The sequence below is a fragment of the Giraffa tippelskirchi genome, chromosome 2 (assembly GCF_054371585.1).
Source record: "Giraffa tippelskirchi isolate mGirTip1 chromosome 2, T2T-mGirTip1v1.2.pri, whole genome shotgun sequence".
In the NCBI taxonomy this organism is placed as follows: domain Eukaryota; kingdom Metazoa; phylum Chordata; class Mammalia; order Artiodactyla; family Giraffidae; genus Giraffa; species Giraffa tippelskirchi.
Window position 1 is genome coordinate 27,077,105 of NC_137276.1, and position 14,285 is coordinate 27,091,389.

The following is a 14,285-nucleotide window of genomic DNA, read 5'->3' on the forward strand; positions in this document are numbered from 1 at the left end:
TTCCTGAGAAAACTGGAAAGAGGACTTGTCATGCACACCTTCCCAGCACTGAAAAATATTAAGTGTTCAGTGTTTGCACCTGTTTAGTTTGTGGGTGTGGGAATTTTGAAGCTAGTAACTCTGTTTTTGGACCCACTGCCCTCAGGTCAGTGATGTAGCAGAGTTGTCGCAGGGAAGCTGGCTTCATCTAAAATTCCTGCCATGTGTAATTTTGAGTGCTTCACAGTCACTCATATCCTAGCAGGAAAAGTTCTCTGACAAAGAATTCTGGTACCCAATTCCTCCTGCATCTTTAGGCCTCACAGTCATCCACTAGGGGAGATGTCATGCCACCAGAATGTCACAGAGGCACTATTACCACTGCTTTGTTCTGGGACTTTTTGAAAGAGCAGAGATGTGAGGATCTTGGAGGGAAAACGATAAAACAATCATACAAAGAAGCCAAACATTTATTAGCCATCTCATATAATGAAACATTTTGGCTTTAATAAGGAATTATCTATTAAGTTGAATTACCTTCAAAAAGTGTTTCCAGAAATCAACTCCAGGCTACAAAAAGGTCATTTGTTTTGTACTGGTCACTTTCTCTGCAAGACCATCTGATCACTATCTTTGTCCTCAGAAGTGCTGGGTTAACAAGAGGCACTGGGGAGCATAATGCATTAGATGAAATAAAAACCCCAGAGTTTTTATCATGATACAGCTCGGGAATGAACCAACATGCAGGCAACCCCATGGATGCAGAGGGAAGGCTTAGGCAAACCTCATCTTCACAGGAGGAAAAAATCACATTTTCCTTTGAGAATTTCCTGATTTGAGCTCAGGACTCACCTAGACAAAGTGAGTAAAGCAGGAAAAACTAAGCAAAGCAGCGAACTGGGAGCAGACATGCTACAGAGAATTCCTTCCCTGGCCCTGCTTTCTGCTCTTCTTCAGCAAACAGGCTCCCAAGAAGATAACACTTAACTGGGATGTAGCCCTACCTTGTTCCACTTTCAAGAAATTGGGGGTGATGACTGGGGAGGTGGGAGAGGTGGTTAGGTCAGGTGGTGTCTTAGCCAGTTTTGTCAGCAGTTCTTCACTAAAATGTCTCCAATCCACACGACTAGTGTAAGTAAAATAGATCAAGAACATCATGGTTAAAACAGTATGGTAGGAAAAACAAGGGACTAGTCAAGAAGCTCAATTCTCAGAAGAATGTAGAACTGAGACAGAGGGGAGGCAAAAGGGAATCCAAAAGGATATGGTCTAGGAATATATCACAGAGGGTCCGTGAACCTTGACTGGAAGATCTTTAGGGTCTGATCACGTGAGTGAGGAGGGTAAGAAGGAACAGAAGCCTGGAATAGAAGTGGCAGTGGAAGAGGATGGGGCTCATACAGGAATCAGGGAGGCCCACTGAATCCTGAAGAGCATCTGACCATGACTCACCACACTCATGCCCTTGTTTTTAACTTGAGGGTAGACCATCTGTGCCTCTTGCAACCATTGTCTTAGGCTTCCCATCACACAGAAAGATGTGCAGAGCCATTTTCATCTTTAAGAGCCAACTGAGGCTTGAATGAGGCCTCTGGGCTTGCCTAGGAAAAAAACAGTTAAGACATTTGCCAGCTGAAATGTGTTCTTAGTGATGGAGCTGCAAATGTCTGGAGCAGTTTGAATGGATAACCCCAGCATCTTGATCTAAAATGAACTGATGGGGAACAGACTACGATCCTTGAAAAGGAGAACACAGCCCTGCCATTGGCTGGAAGTTGCAGGCTCAAGTTCTAGCACCTGCTTCTCTTTTAACGTAAGATTTGGTAGTGTACATCCAAAGGAAATGCCCCACTGTGTTGCCTTAGTGAGTGACAATCAATCCCAGCTTTCCCACTAGGCAGGGGATGAGGCCTGTGTTGGCAGAGGTGATAGGGGAGAGAGGGAACACACATTCGCTAGAAAGGTGAACAGAAATCATCATTTATCTAAATAGAATAATAGAAATGAACAAAAACCTTTTAAAACAATCACAAAATTTACAAATAAATTGATACAAAATAAATAGAGATTGTAAATCTACAACATCGTTTGAATTATAAAATGCATTCATTATGACAATCAGCTCATGAAACCTATACATGTTTGTGCTTATTTAGGTTTATGTACACAGCTCTAGATAACTGTGTTCAGAAAACTCCGCTTCTGCAAAGCATGAAATGTACACTATGATACAGTGAGTAAAGGCTAAGGAGGGTGGAAATCAGACTCAAAGCAGGTCTTCTGTGAGGTACCAAGGCAGTGTTGGCATTGGACCTCAAAACCAAGAAAAGGCATCTCAGAAGCCTAGGTGGGCAGGCAGCTTCCCCAGTGCACAGAGATGCCTGTTGTGGGGCCAGGCCACCAACCTGGCTTTGGAGTGTGGGAGTGGAGGCCCTAGCCTCACAGCCACACTGTACCACTACCTACAGAACAGACCCAGTCACCACGAAACCACCTCTAAAGTATTTCACGGAGGTTCCTGAATAGGCCCTGCCGTGAAGTAGGAGACCTGCCTCCATCCTCATCTCAAAACACTTGCTGTCAGGAACAGGTGGTTTCAATAAAAGGGCCTGGGACACTAGGACCAACATAAGAGCAGCAACCTGTTTAAGACGAAAACAAAACTGCTCCTTCTCACCCACTGTGAAAGACAACAGAACCCTAGGCTCCATGGATGAGGGGCTCGGGAACAGATCTCATCTTAGTCACAGACGATGTACTAACAGTAGAGGCGTATGTACATAATAAATAATAATATAAAATAAAGCATATACATTTGTGGACTTAAAGGACTCCGGAAACAAGAAAAGTCAATGGACTGAGACACTCCATCTTCACAATAGACTTGAGACATGGGGAGTCATGAACCAGAAGTGAGGCTGGGCTCTCTGGGGAATGAGAGTCCTGAGGCCTTACTTTTTTCTCCCTCTCCCTTCTGCTCTGTGAGCCTGAAACCAGCTCTTTATACCCAAGGGGCCTGGGCCTCCAACTTAAGGGCCGGTACCCAAGGTCCACCAGGTCCACACTTGATAGTTCTCTCCAGGGTAAGTCTGAAGAGGAATCCAGGCCCACTTCTCAAATGAATCCTTGTTGCTCAGATGTGGGTAAATGCCAGAAGATATGCTGCCGATGAGGCAAGACAGTACTCTCAGTCATTCTTCCAAGTCGTTCATGTCTGATACCCAGTGGGTATTCAAACTTGAAAACGAGTACTCAAGTTTTACAGTGTATGTTGGATCTGTGTACATATAAACTTTGGCATGCAAACTCCTAGAATTTTACTCTCTTGCCACTTGAAACCTTTGTTTCCATGTTGCTTCAAGTACAGCCCGATATTTAAAACAATTCTTCTGAGATGATATCAGTGGCTCTAGCATATACAGAGAGAGAGCTTAGTTGAGCCGAGTCAACCACAGAAGTCTGCAAAGAAGGTCCCCAGCCCAAGATGATGGGATGGAAAGCTGCTTCAAGTGCTGTAGCCGCTGTGAACTGCCCTCTCCCTCCTGTTCACAGGGCAGACCAGGGACTCCCAGCATCTCCAGACAGGACAGGAGGAAAGCCAGCTCATAAGCACTCCCTGCAGGAAGGATGCCTGCACGTGCTGGAGGTGGAAGGCCCACCGTCACAGCCTTGAGCAAGATTGGCTTGGGTGCCCTGCACACCCAAAAAGAGAGGCAAATGAACAGCAAATGAACAACATCCCCCGAACTCATCTCTTCTAGCAGCCCACTCAAATACAAAAGAAATGTGGAAAGATAAAAATCTGCAAATGGCCCTGAGGTATAAAAATCCACTGAGTAGGTTGCTCACTGATAACGTTTATATGGGAAAAGTTTCTGAATTCCCAAATCACTTTCATATTGAACTCCCTAAATCCCCCCTAATTCTGCATTAACCTGCCAGCCCTCCAAGATGCCCTTGCTGGCCCGAAGCACCACTAGTCTAGAGGCCATAACAGAACCACACCTGACCAAGGACCAGAGCCCGTGTCATCAAGTAAGAAAGTGAGCAGTGACACTTCAGAAAGCTCCACGCCCTGAACTGCCCAGGCTCAGTCTGGCAGTTACCAATGCTCTGCAAGAAAAACTGTCTCCAGGATCAAAGTGGAGAGGGGAGTTGTTCCCGCCCTAGTGCTAACAAGGAGCTTGTGTCATATGACATGCAGCAGGCCAATCCCCCCCTGGTGGCCTCCTGCTTACAATCCCAGGGAACAAGGTGAGCACCTTCCTGTGCCAGCCCAGGTGAGTCCTCTGCCTGGACTGGTCTCCTGGCCCAGGAAAGGAGAAAGTGGTCAGACCCCTGGCTGGTTTTCAGAAGGTGACAGGGTTGGGTTTTGTTTTTGACCAGCCATGACACAGGCTCAGTGGGCCAGGGCCTACTTAGGTCTGCTCCTCGACTTGAGGTAATTTGAGAACAGAAGTTCATGGTCCCTGCTTAGCCCAAATTCCCATTGCTTCATTTCCTAAGGGAAATGCACTTCTTGTATCTATCTAGCACTGTTTTCCAAGACATGGAAAAGCTGGTCCTTTAACTGTATGGTACCGGGGACAGCACAGGTCAATATATTCACAGTTAATGTTCCATAATAGTGTGAAGTTTTACATTCAACACGTGCACAAAAGTTCCTTGAAATAATATTAGGAAATGGCAAGATGCCCTCCTCTTCCCACTGAGGGAAGACAATCCTGTCAGCATGGGCACTGAGCTCTCTTCCAGAAGTGAGGTGAGGAGGGAGGGGGAGGAAAGTTAAATGGGGTACCCTTTCAAATTCAAATTATGTAAGAACCAAGGCTTAAGCTAGTTGACTAACATCCCAATTTCCATGCACAAATCTTAAGGTTCTGTTTTCCTAAAAGTTTAACCATTTGATTCTGGACTTGCCTGATGTTCATCAGGCAAGATGAACAGAGAATTAAAGAGAAGGAACCTCTAAAGCACTAGGAAGTCTCATTTATGAAGAAAAAGCAGATTGTCCTGCGAACACCTAGATACCAGAATCTAGTTCCAGGAGGAACCTTCAAGATGCCAGAATGGCTGCTCAGGAGGAGGTGGCCCTGTCTGGTCCCTCAGAGCCAGGGCTTGCAGCAGGGGCCCCAGAGAACGTTGAAGAAGAGAGTGAGGCCCTGGGCTGGACAGTAGGGCTCCCACACACTTCTGAACCCCAGGCCCTGTGTCTGCTCCTTGACGCACTTCCTCACTTACAAAGCCAGCAGCCAAGGAGAGGACGATCCACTGGTGGTGGATCTCAACTATCTGACGGTCTTTTTCTGCCCTGCTCCTGTTTACTTTACAGACACGAATTGCACAGAACTTCTAAGCTCAAGTCATTCTCCTGCTCGCCTGCCTCACAGAAGCAATGAGCCAGTATTTCTCCTTCGACAGCCTGAAGTTAGTTTCCAGAAAGAAAGTGGGGCCTAGAAGAGGTATCTATCGTTCAGATGTTGAGTGTTACCATCTGAAGGGTCCCAAGCTTTCTCCAAAGGAGATGTAACTGTCGCCAAATGTTAGCTTTCATTCCTTCAGGGACCAGACAGGACCTACTTGGGATTCCCTGTTGCTATAAAACAGTATGAAAAATCAAAGGTAAAGAGTAGTTTATAGAAAATAAATACGAACTTGGGAGGCTAAAATTTCATCCTCCACAGCAAAGCCCTCCTGCCACCAGCTCCTTTAGAGAGAACTTTTCAAAGAGCCACACTGAGCAGGTATGACAGTGTGGAAAACTTATCCATTTCTCCCTGAAGCCAAGGAGACAGCAGCAGGAATCCTCTCACCAGAACTTTAGGATTCCAAGGGGTAGGTGGACTCCAAAAAAGATCCAACACACTAACAGCGATTCCAGAGTCTCCTTCCACTGGCAACACGTCTGGAGATGGACTGTTTGGAAGGCAGATCAAAGCAGATCAGCCATGGGAAGCTGATGGGCACAGATCCTGGAGGCCAGAGGTACCACGGCTTGGCAGCCTGGCTCCACCAGACCACTGGGATGGCAAGTGCTGTCCCAGCCCAGAGCATGGCCCGTGGGCTGGGGCAGAAACCTTCCCCAGCAAGGCCCAGGTTTCCCTCGTTACAGGGAACTCTCATTTCTGCGCCCACCCTACACAGACAATCCCAGTTCCCGAGTCACATCACGCTGGCAGTGTGCTCAGCTCAAAGCATCTTAAGAAAGCAAGGCCTTTACATTTTACGTCAAGCACGATGGTGGCAGCGCCATCCCATTGGTGGCAACTTGGGTGCTGGCAGCAGGCCACTCAGCCCCTAAGGGGGCACACCAGTGACTTCTACCAAGTGAGGCAGTACTTCCCTGACCAAGGGACATGGCACCTTCTGGGAAGATGCTCCAGGACCAACGTACCAGGGGAAGCCATGCACCAGGCACGCACATGACACTGGAGCCACCGAGCTGCTCCCTGGGAGGCAAGCCCAGCGTGTTTCTGGTTCTTCCCCGACCACAGCTCCCACCCACCAGCACCCAGCCTGGGGTGCACAGTCCTACCTGGAGGAAGGAGAAGAAACTGCTGCTTAGCCCCAGGGCTTCCCTTCGTGCAGTGAGACCCAATGGAGAAAATGCTATCTTCTTGCCTAGAGACTGGACACAGCGCGGACTGACGGGTCTACATGAAAACTGTGGTCAGTAGGAAGTCATTTCAGTGTATGAATATTGCCCCCAAAATGCACATATCCCTTGGGCTAACACTTAAAACACAGCTAAGAGTTAAGAATTCAGTCATTCAAAAAATACCTCCTGACATTAATCTCACTACACATGATGAATCTGGTATTAAAATAAGACAGAGACACACATGAAATGGCCATGACACACATTTGGTTTCTGAATCTCTCTTTGGGGCCAAACTGACCCTGGCTGTTATAGGCAGCCTCTCTGGCATGGGCCGAGTCCGAGGCGGAGGCACAGAGGTCCTCGGGTGGGGACACAGCCCCTGCTGGGCCCCGTTGGCCCAGGGCTGAGGGGAAGAGGGACAGTTGGCTCCCTCGACGGAGGGGCAGGGGCTGGCAGTCCCCAGAGTTCCCTCTGTGAGACACACGGGTCTGGACACGCCTTCTCGGCGGGGCGCACAGAGCACAGCTGGCAGGTCTGACTCCTTTTCTAACAACCACATACCGTCCCAGGATGAAGGGCAGGAGCGTGGACGACACACCTCAAGTTTACTCGAGGGCCCTGTGGAAGATTTCCATTTGGCATCTGTGTAGCAGCATCTTGGGTTAACAAGAGCAAGGCCGGGGGTGGGGTGGGATGACGGCGCTCTGGAGGTTCAGATGGGGAAGAGGCCTGGCTGAGCCAGAGGTCCCAGGCTGGGGGAATGTGGGGGGGGATCCACCCTGGCCTCTTGCAAAGATAAACCATCAGTTTAAAATTCATTAACATTCATTTTGGTGATAAAAAAAAATTCCTTAGAGTGGCAGCAAAATCACATTCGAAGCAAATGTTAAACCTTTCTGAGGGGAAGGGACACTGTTAAACATTAACTTAAAACAACACTGAGCTCAGAGAGGCGGCTGCGGGTCCCTGTTTGGGCTCCACCGCAGGGCCGACAGCCTTGGCAGGTCTGTGTCATTCATCCTTCAAGTTCGACAGCAACACCCACTGGGGCACAGAGGAAGGGTGCCCCTCCCTGGGGCGGTGGGGACGGAGGGCCCAAGGGAGGCCACTGGAGGGACAAGTCCATCCTCTTAAGGTCACATCATGGGGTCACAGCAGAGTTCAGACAGAACAACTTAAAACTCTGCAAAAGACACTTTTTAAAAACATGATCTCTCGGAAAAAAATAAATCGCAACAATTTTCAACTTCATGCAAATCGAGGGAGGAGGAGAGTGAATAATGATAAAAGGTACAGCTGAAAAAATAAACATGATTCTATTTGGGTGGAAGAAGTTCATCTCCATAATCTCGAAATGCCACGCCCTGGCTGTCGACTTCTGTCTCCGGTTTCCATGCCTGCCCTCCGCGGCCTCCTCTGCTGCTTCCAGGAAGGGGACAGAGTCTTTGGTGTCAGGACGTTGCAGGATGCAGCATGGCACACAAGCTCACACTAGTGGGATTCACGGTCAGACGGCGGGAGGCCGGCGGCCTGGTGTAGGGGCCGGGCGCCCTAGATGGCGCCTTCGCTGTGCAGGCTGTGGTTGGCCTTGGTGTGTGTTACACAGTTCTGTTCGTTGAGCAGGTTGGCCGTCTCATCCGGCAACCCGTCGTGCAGCTCCGTAAGAGTCAATTCAATTTTAGTGTTTTCACTGTCTGAAGACTGAGGAGTCTTGTCCATCCGGGATGCCATCAAGGCATTTTGGTATTGCTGTCTTGAGATCTGGGGCCAGGAGATGGTACAGAAAACAAACCAAGATAATATTTTTAGGCTATCTTTTCTCCACATGGCATTATATTTATTACACCTTATATCTCCTGAAGGGCCCTGAGTAGTTGCCCTCGGTGAAAACCATCCTTCAGTCACTTTTTACAGCTCATGCTGACTCTACGAACAGGTCAGTTTATACTGGTATAAGCTATATGCAAATTTTGTCTCAAAATTCCACCCAGACTAGAAAATGGAGATAGGCTTCCATCAGCTAAAGCTGGATCATCCCCTCAAAGCCACTTTATTCCAGACTGAGAAAAAAGCCCTGTCTCGGGGGAGGAGGTAAGCTGAGGGTTCTCCCTAGCAAATCCTCCGAGTTTCTCAGAAGTCTGTGAAGACTGGCTGAAAAGATTTCCTCTTTTTCTTACCATCTCCAGCTCTCACTCCCTGAAAAAGCTACATCTGATTTGGCAGCTCACTGGACAGAGCCAGGGAGCTCAATGGTCGTCCCCGGCGGAGGCAGGGGCACAGGAGCTGGAGGCAGGGTCCCCGCAAAATGACCAAGGAAGGCTCCATGCAGGGGCCGGCGAGCCACCTGCTCACAAGGGAAGCGGACCTTCCCCTGCCAGGCGCCCAGCCGGGCCACCCTTCCCTCTCACCTTAACAAACTGGAGATCGGAGAGGGCTCGCACTGAGTAGTCAGGGATGTAGACCTGGAGGAATGCGGAGTTGAGCTGATTGTTGCTGCTCCCCAGCGTCGGTGTTACTGCATCAATTCGGTCGCTGCGACTGAGAGAGTCCGAGTGATTCAAGCCGCACGGGCGAGGAGGTGACTTGTTTTCACCTGGAAAAGGAGAAAAAAAATCCCAGCCACCTTTTAAGTGAGGTCAGATGTCACTCAAAGTCAGCTCTTTATTTTCCAAGTAAAGTAATAAACAAGCTCAACTGCAGGGTCTCTGACAGCGTGCTCACAGCTTTTCCTGCAACGGATTCCCAGCCCCATCCACATGAACACACCAAGTCTCCAATAAGCAAAGACCCATGGCTGCCCGCTATGTCAGGGAAGGCGAGGCCCCAGACACAGAAGCTACTTGATAAAGGCCTGGGCTGCAGGAGGGCAGCAGGGCATCATTTTGCCAGGAGCAAAAACGCTTGAGAATGTTCCTAAGTCAGTATGTGTTTTTAAAGGATCAAAACAGGTCTATCTGTTCATACTTCCCAGCCAAACCTGTTATCTTTGCCTCTGACCCCAGTAAAATCCCTGAAAGGCAGCCTGAGGACATCTCAGGATTTTAAGCACCCTGGGAGATACCAAACCCCTTTAGAAGGTTTGATTAGGTTAGCTTAGGTGCTGGGGCAGTCTTCAATGAACTCTTTCATTAAAACAAAGTGAAAGGAAATCTAGGTGAGTCTAAATGTTGCTGCTTTTAAAGGCACATTCACCGTAACATCTAACACATTTCATTAAAAATAAAACCCACCTCCCCTCACGAAGGCTTCTTCCATTTTTGCTTTTCTAGTCAAACCTACTGCACAAATATCAACCAAGTGCCCACACTGAATTGCACAATGTCACAGGATGGAAGGGGACCTACTCTCCCATCCGATGGCTGGCTCCTCTTTCCAATGTGGTTCTGAACGGCTCTCGGCTGGTCCCACCTTCAACGACTGGAAAGTCTGTCACCAGAGCCATCAAAATCTGCTTCCTCAACTTCAAGTGACAGCCTCTCTAACCTACGGAGCTCTACTGAGTAACTTCCACTCCTCTGCTACTTGGAATAGCCCTGAGGAGTGTGAAGCTAGTTCTCTGAAGTTTCTTATTCTCTGGGCCAAATAATTCAACCATTCACCTCGCATTTTATCTTTCCTTAGCCCATCCGGACCACCATCTGAGAGACCATTGAGCAAAGTCCCTGTTTAAATATGACAAGCAGAACAAAACATGGCAAGTACTCAAGGAAGCTCATATGATGGGTTCATTGTCTCCTAAAATTTTCATGTCACAACTTTCTCTACAGTTTTCATGTCAGGAGCCTATTTTCCACTGTTTGTCAAAATTAAACTCAACAGCACTTCCTCTTGTTGCTTCCACTTAAGAGAACAAGGCAAATTAATAATTTATCAGATATCTTCTATTTAGCAGGTGACCTAACTTTGATCAGATGGCCCAACTTTGCTAAGCCTCCGATTCCCTATCTATAAAAAGCAAACAGTAATAGCATTCAGCTTGTAAGGTCTGATGATGAGTCAACATGAGATAAGGTAAAGCACTTAGCATGGCGTCTGACACCCAGTAAGTGGGATGAATGAGCCTCGTTAACATTATTATAGTCTTTCCCCGAAGCCCCACCCCAGCTCCACCACTCTCCAACCCTCAGGATCAAGCTTCTCCGCACTCCTCGTAACTTTGCACAGGGTGACAGATGCAATCGTCTGTGAAACAAGGGATCCCCCTCTACCCCAGGCTTTAGCCCCAAGTCTACAGATACTTCTGAAATGGTGTTTACTTCTTTGAGTTTCGATTTAATGTTATAAAAACAAGACATTTGGGAACGTTCTCGCTGTCCGGTGGTTAGGACTCAGCGCTTTCACTGCTGGGGGCTCAGGTTCAGGGCACTAAGATCCCGCAAGCTGTGCGGCACAGCCAAAAAATAAATTATAAATAAATAAATAAAAACATTTTAAGAACACTTTTCTTATTGACCAGACCCTGTGCGTTGCCTGATCGCTGTCATGAGGCTTTCTGCTTCTCAATCTCCTGTTACTATAGAGGATTACAGGGCAGTTTCTCTGGTCTCCCAAGGTATCTAGACTCCCAGTTAGCTTCCTCTCAGCCCACTGACCTCTGTTTTTTGGATAAACCCTCCCCTTTGCCAGGAAGCCACTGCCTGGCATCACAGCCACAGTTCAGAGCAACAGACCGTTTTCCAGGACCTTTTCTGCAACTCAACGGAAACCAGTCCAGGTTTGCCTTTTATCAGCATGTGGTGAGATGCGAGTCTTCCCACCCAAAGAGAACAAAGACTTCAAGCTGCCACCCCCTAGTGCAGGTCTTGTTGCCAAATTTATGTGCCAAGGTTTTATGTGATAATTATGAAAAAAAATCAATTTTAACTGCTCTTACGCCTTCTCAGAATTTTGTTTGCTTTTTTTTTTGTCTTGGCTTATTTTATTCATCCTACCCAGGAATCCTTTCATTAGCCAGTAAGCTAGAAAGACACAACCAAGAAACATCCCAGCCTCCTCCCTTAGAGCTGCAAGGTCCTGTGTGGAACTGGCTGCAAATCACTGGTGTAGTTCAACCTCCATTTATCAGGTATCTAATTACTGTAACGCCAGCAGCCCGAAGGCCTGGACCCTCAAAATGGATTTTCTTACGACTAGATCAGATGGAATGGGCTGAACTATGAAATCGCTAAGTTCTAAGACAAAGTGAAACACAAACAACATTTTCAGGAGCTTCACCCACAAATCATTTTACTTCAGTATCTAGGACATTTTAAATCAGTAGCAGATGCTAGCAAATAAAAGGGGGAGAAAAAATACCAACATACATATAAATATATGTTTATGTATATACATGTATGTGTATACATATGTATATACGTATATTCTGTCAGCTGGTTGGACTCAAGCAGCCTGATAAGTAGTATCTTACGGCCAAACATCCTCAAATCTTTTAAGAACAAAGACCTGAAAAATATTTCGTTCCTTCTAAGACAATTAAGTATTGCCTCCTTTACCAAGTATTGGCATCTTAGACTTTTGCTGAAACTGGATGAGGAGATACAAATTTCAGTTAGATTTTAAAATATAAGCTGTATTGAACAAAATACAGAAAAATTGGACTACCAAGTAGGAAAGCCCGGCAATTTTAATTAAAGAGAGATTAAACCTTTGCCGTTCTCCTTAGCAGCTGGACATATTAGGCAGGCATGACCACACTCTCCTGTGGGGCAAGAACCAGCAGCTCGTTAAGAATGTGCCCTGTACTAATTTGAAAACGAAGAAAGCGAGACAGGAGAAGTGGGGCCACCTGCCTGACGGAGGGTGGAAATACATGCATCTCATTCATGTGGACATCCGGAAAAAGGACCAAAGAAACAGGAATGCTGGGGCCTCCGAGGATGGAGAACCAAGGGAAGTTCACAGTCCTCCAGCCTTTTGGCTGAATGTGTTCTGCAGAAGAATCCTCAGGTCTGGGGCCTCTGCAGATTCCATACACCATGACTCTGCTGAGGTCACCAAAAGAGCCAAAGGGCAGCACCGAAAATCCAAGGTCAGCGGTATGGGTGAGACTTAGAGAAAACACTGGTGACTCACGTTAGAACCACTCTCCTTTTCCCAGTGTCATTGCTGTTCATGTTTCTAGATTCCCTTCCCAGCTCCCAAACCCTCTCTGCCATCTGTTGTGGGCTAATGCTTTCCCTGGGTAGTTCACTCTTAGGTCATAGAACCATGGACTTTAAGAGCTCAAAGAAAAACTGAAAATGGCCTTGACCGAATAGAAGGAGCAGACCTGGCCAGCCGGGCTTTGGTGGGGTCAAGGGAGGCAATCAGAAGAATTATGAAAAGGAAACATGCAGAATTACCTGGAGAACCTGCTGCTAACAACTCTGTTCTGCTGACAACAAAGGTACGAGACAGGGACAAAGGAACTGAAAAATGGAGAAAAACAGGGTGAGACCATTTCAAAAGGCAAGACAGGAGCTCTCAGTAATCAGGGGACAGGAGTGGATACCTGTTCTACCCATACGAGTGTTCGGTTCCAGATATGCAGAAGCCTAGATGATATTATATAAACCAAGAGAACACACACTGCTTTCCAGGAAGAGGAATAGAGGGAGGCTGAAATCGGGAGAAATTCCACTCACATGCTTCTTTACTAACCTAGAAACCTCTTAAGCCATTAATACCCAATTGCAGTTTATAGCTCAAAACATGCTCTTAAGGACTTCAGTCACAGCTAGCCACACAGACGGGGAGCTCGACCTGTCATCTGCCCCGGGAGCATGACCCAAGCCCCTTTTGCCAAAACACCGCGATGTTCATTCAGTGCACAGCCTATAGCATCCCCGTCTCTGCCAAGCAATTAGTTATTCAATTCATTTACACTCTTAATTAGTCTGATTGTAACTTTGACCGGATTGTTTGAAATTGCCAAGTATTCCAAAGCAATGCAAAGTATCAGAGGAAGGTACTGGGTTGGCCAAAAAGTTCGTTCGTTTCCCATAAGCGCTTATCCGAATGAACTTTTTGGGCAACCCAATAAACATCATACGCAGATTTCCTGGGAGTGGCAGACCAAAGTCAAACAACATGCCCTACCAGGCAGGGGTCATATTTTCTGGGCAGGTTTTTTTTTTTTTTTTAATTGAGATATAATTTGACAAATAACTGGGCAGGACTTGATAACTGATTACCACAGGGTTTTCTAGGCAATCAATAATAACAAATAGAAACAGTATCTTGAGATTACAATACTAATGCATCTCCCAATGGATATACAAAACCCTGAATCCTAATTGTAAAGTCAAGTAAAATGCTGGGCTTTTGTAGTAAGCAGGATGCTATTAATGAAAGTCTCTTCCTTCTGGGCATTTGCATACTAAGTAAGGCTATTGCAGCTCCACATGCTTTCTATATGGAAGGCCTGCTCTTCCTTTTCTGAATGCGATTTACCCCTATATGAATCCATAGTTCAGTACGAATTGGGCCAATATTGAGGTTTCAAGAACTAGTGACCAATAAAAATGTACAACTTACACTTTTACAAAGAGGACTAGCTTTCTTTTCAAAGCCACCCACCTTATACACTGATTCTGCTAACCTGGGGCTAACGTGAGGATGGTTGCCAAGCAAGAGTCACAATCTCAACACCTACTTGTGTTAATGTAAACATTTCCTCTTGTGCCTTAAAGGTTACAAAGCCCTTGTGTGAGTACCATCACATTCT

The 14,285-nt window shown here is 46.8% G+C and overlaps 1 protein-coding gene across 7 annotated transcripts in view; it reads right to left on the reverse strand.

Annotated features, from left to right (window-relative positions):
* Positions 1 to 7,387: 7,387 nt before the first annotated feature.
* The window catches only part of CNNM2 (cyclin and CBS domain divalent metal cation transport mediator 2), a 162,999-nt gene continuing 156,101 nt past the window's right edge, over positions 7,388 to 14,285 (reverse strand). For 2 of the 7 annotated variants that reach the window (XR_014069505.1, XM_081544542.1), the window contains exons 6-7: positions 8,989 to 9,173; positions 7,388 to 8,341 (exon numbers count right to left, since the gene is read on the reverse strand). Coding sequence is in view for 6 of the 7 variants with exons in the window: in XM_081544542.1 (XP_081400668.1) it covers positions 8,132 to 8,341; positions 8,989 to 9,173 (395 nt within the window). In the remaining variant the exon portion in view is untranslated. Of the gene's footprint in view, positions 8,342 to 8,988; positions 9,174 to 12,560; positions 12,565 to 12,648; positions 12,668 to 12,723; positions 12,729 to 12,913; positions 12,988 to 14,285 lie in introns of all 7 variants that reach the window. The other 5 variants (XM_081544535.1, XM_081544549.1, XM_081544569.1 and 2 more) reach the window with 5 other exon arrangements.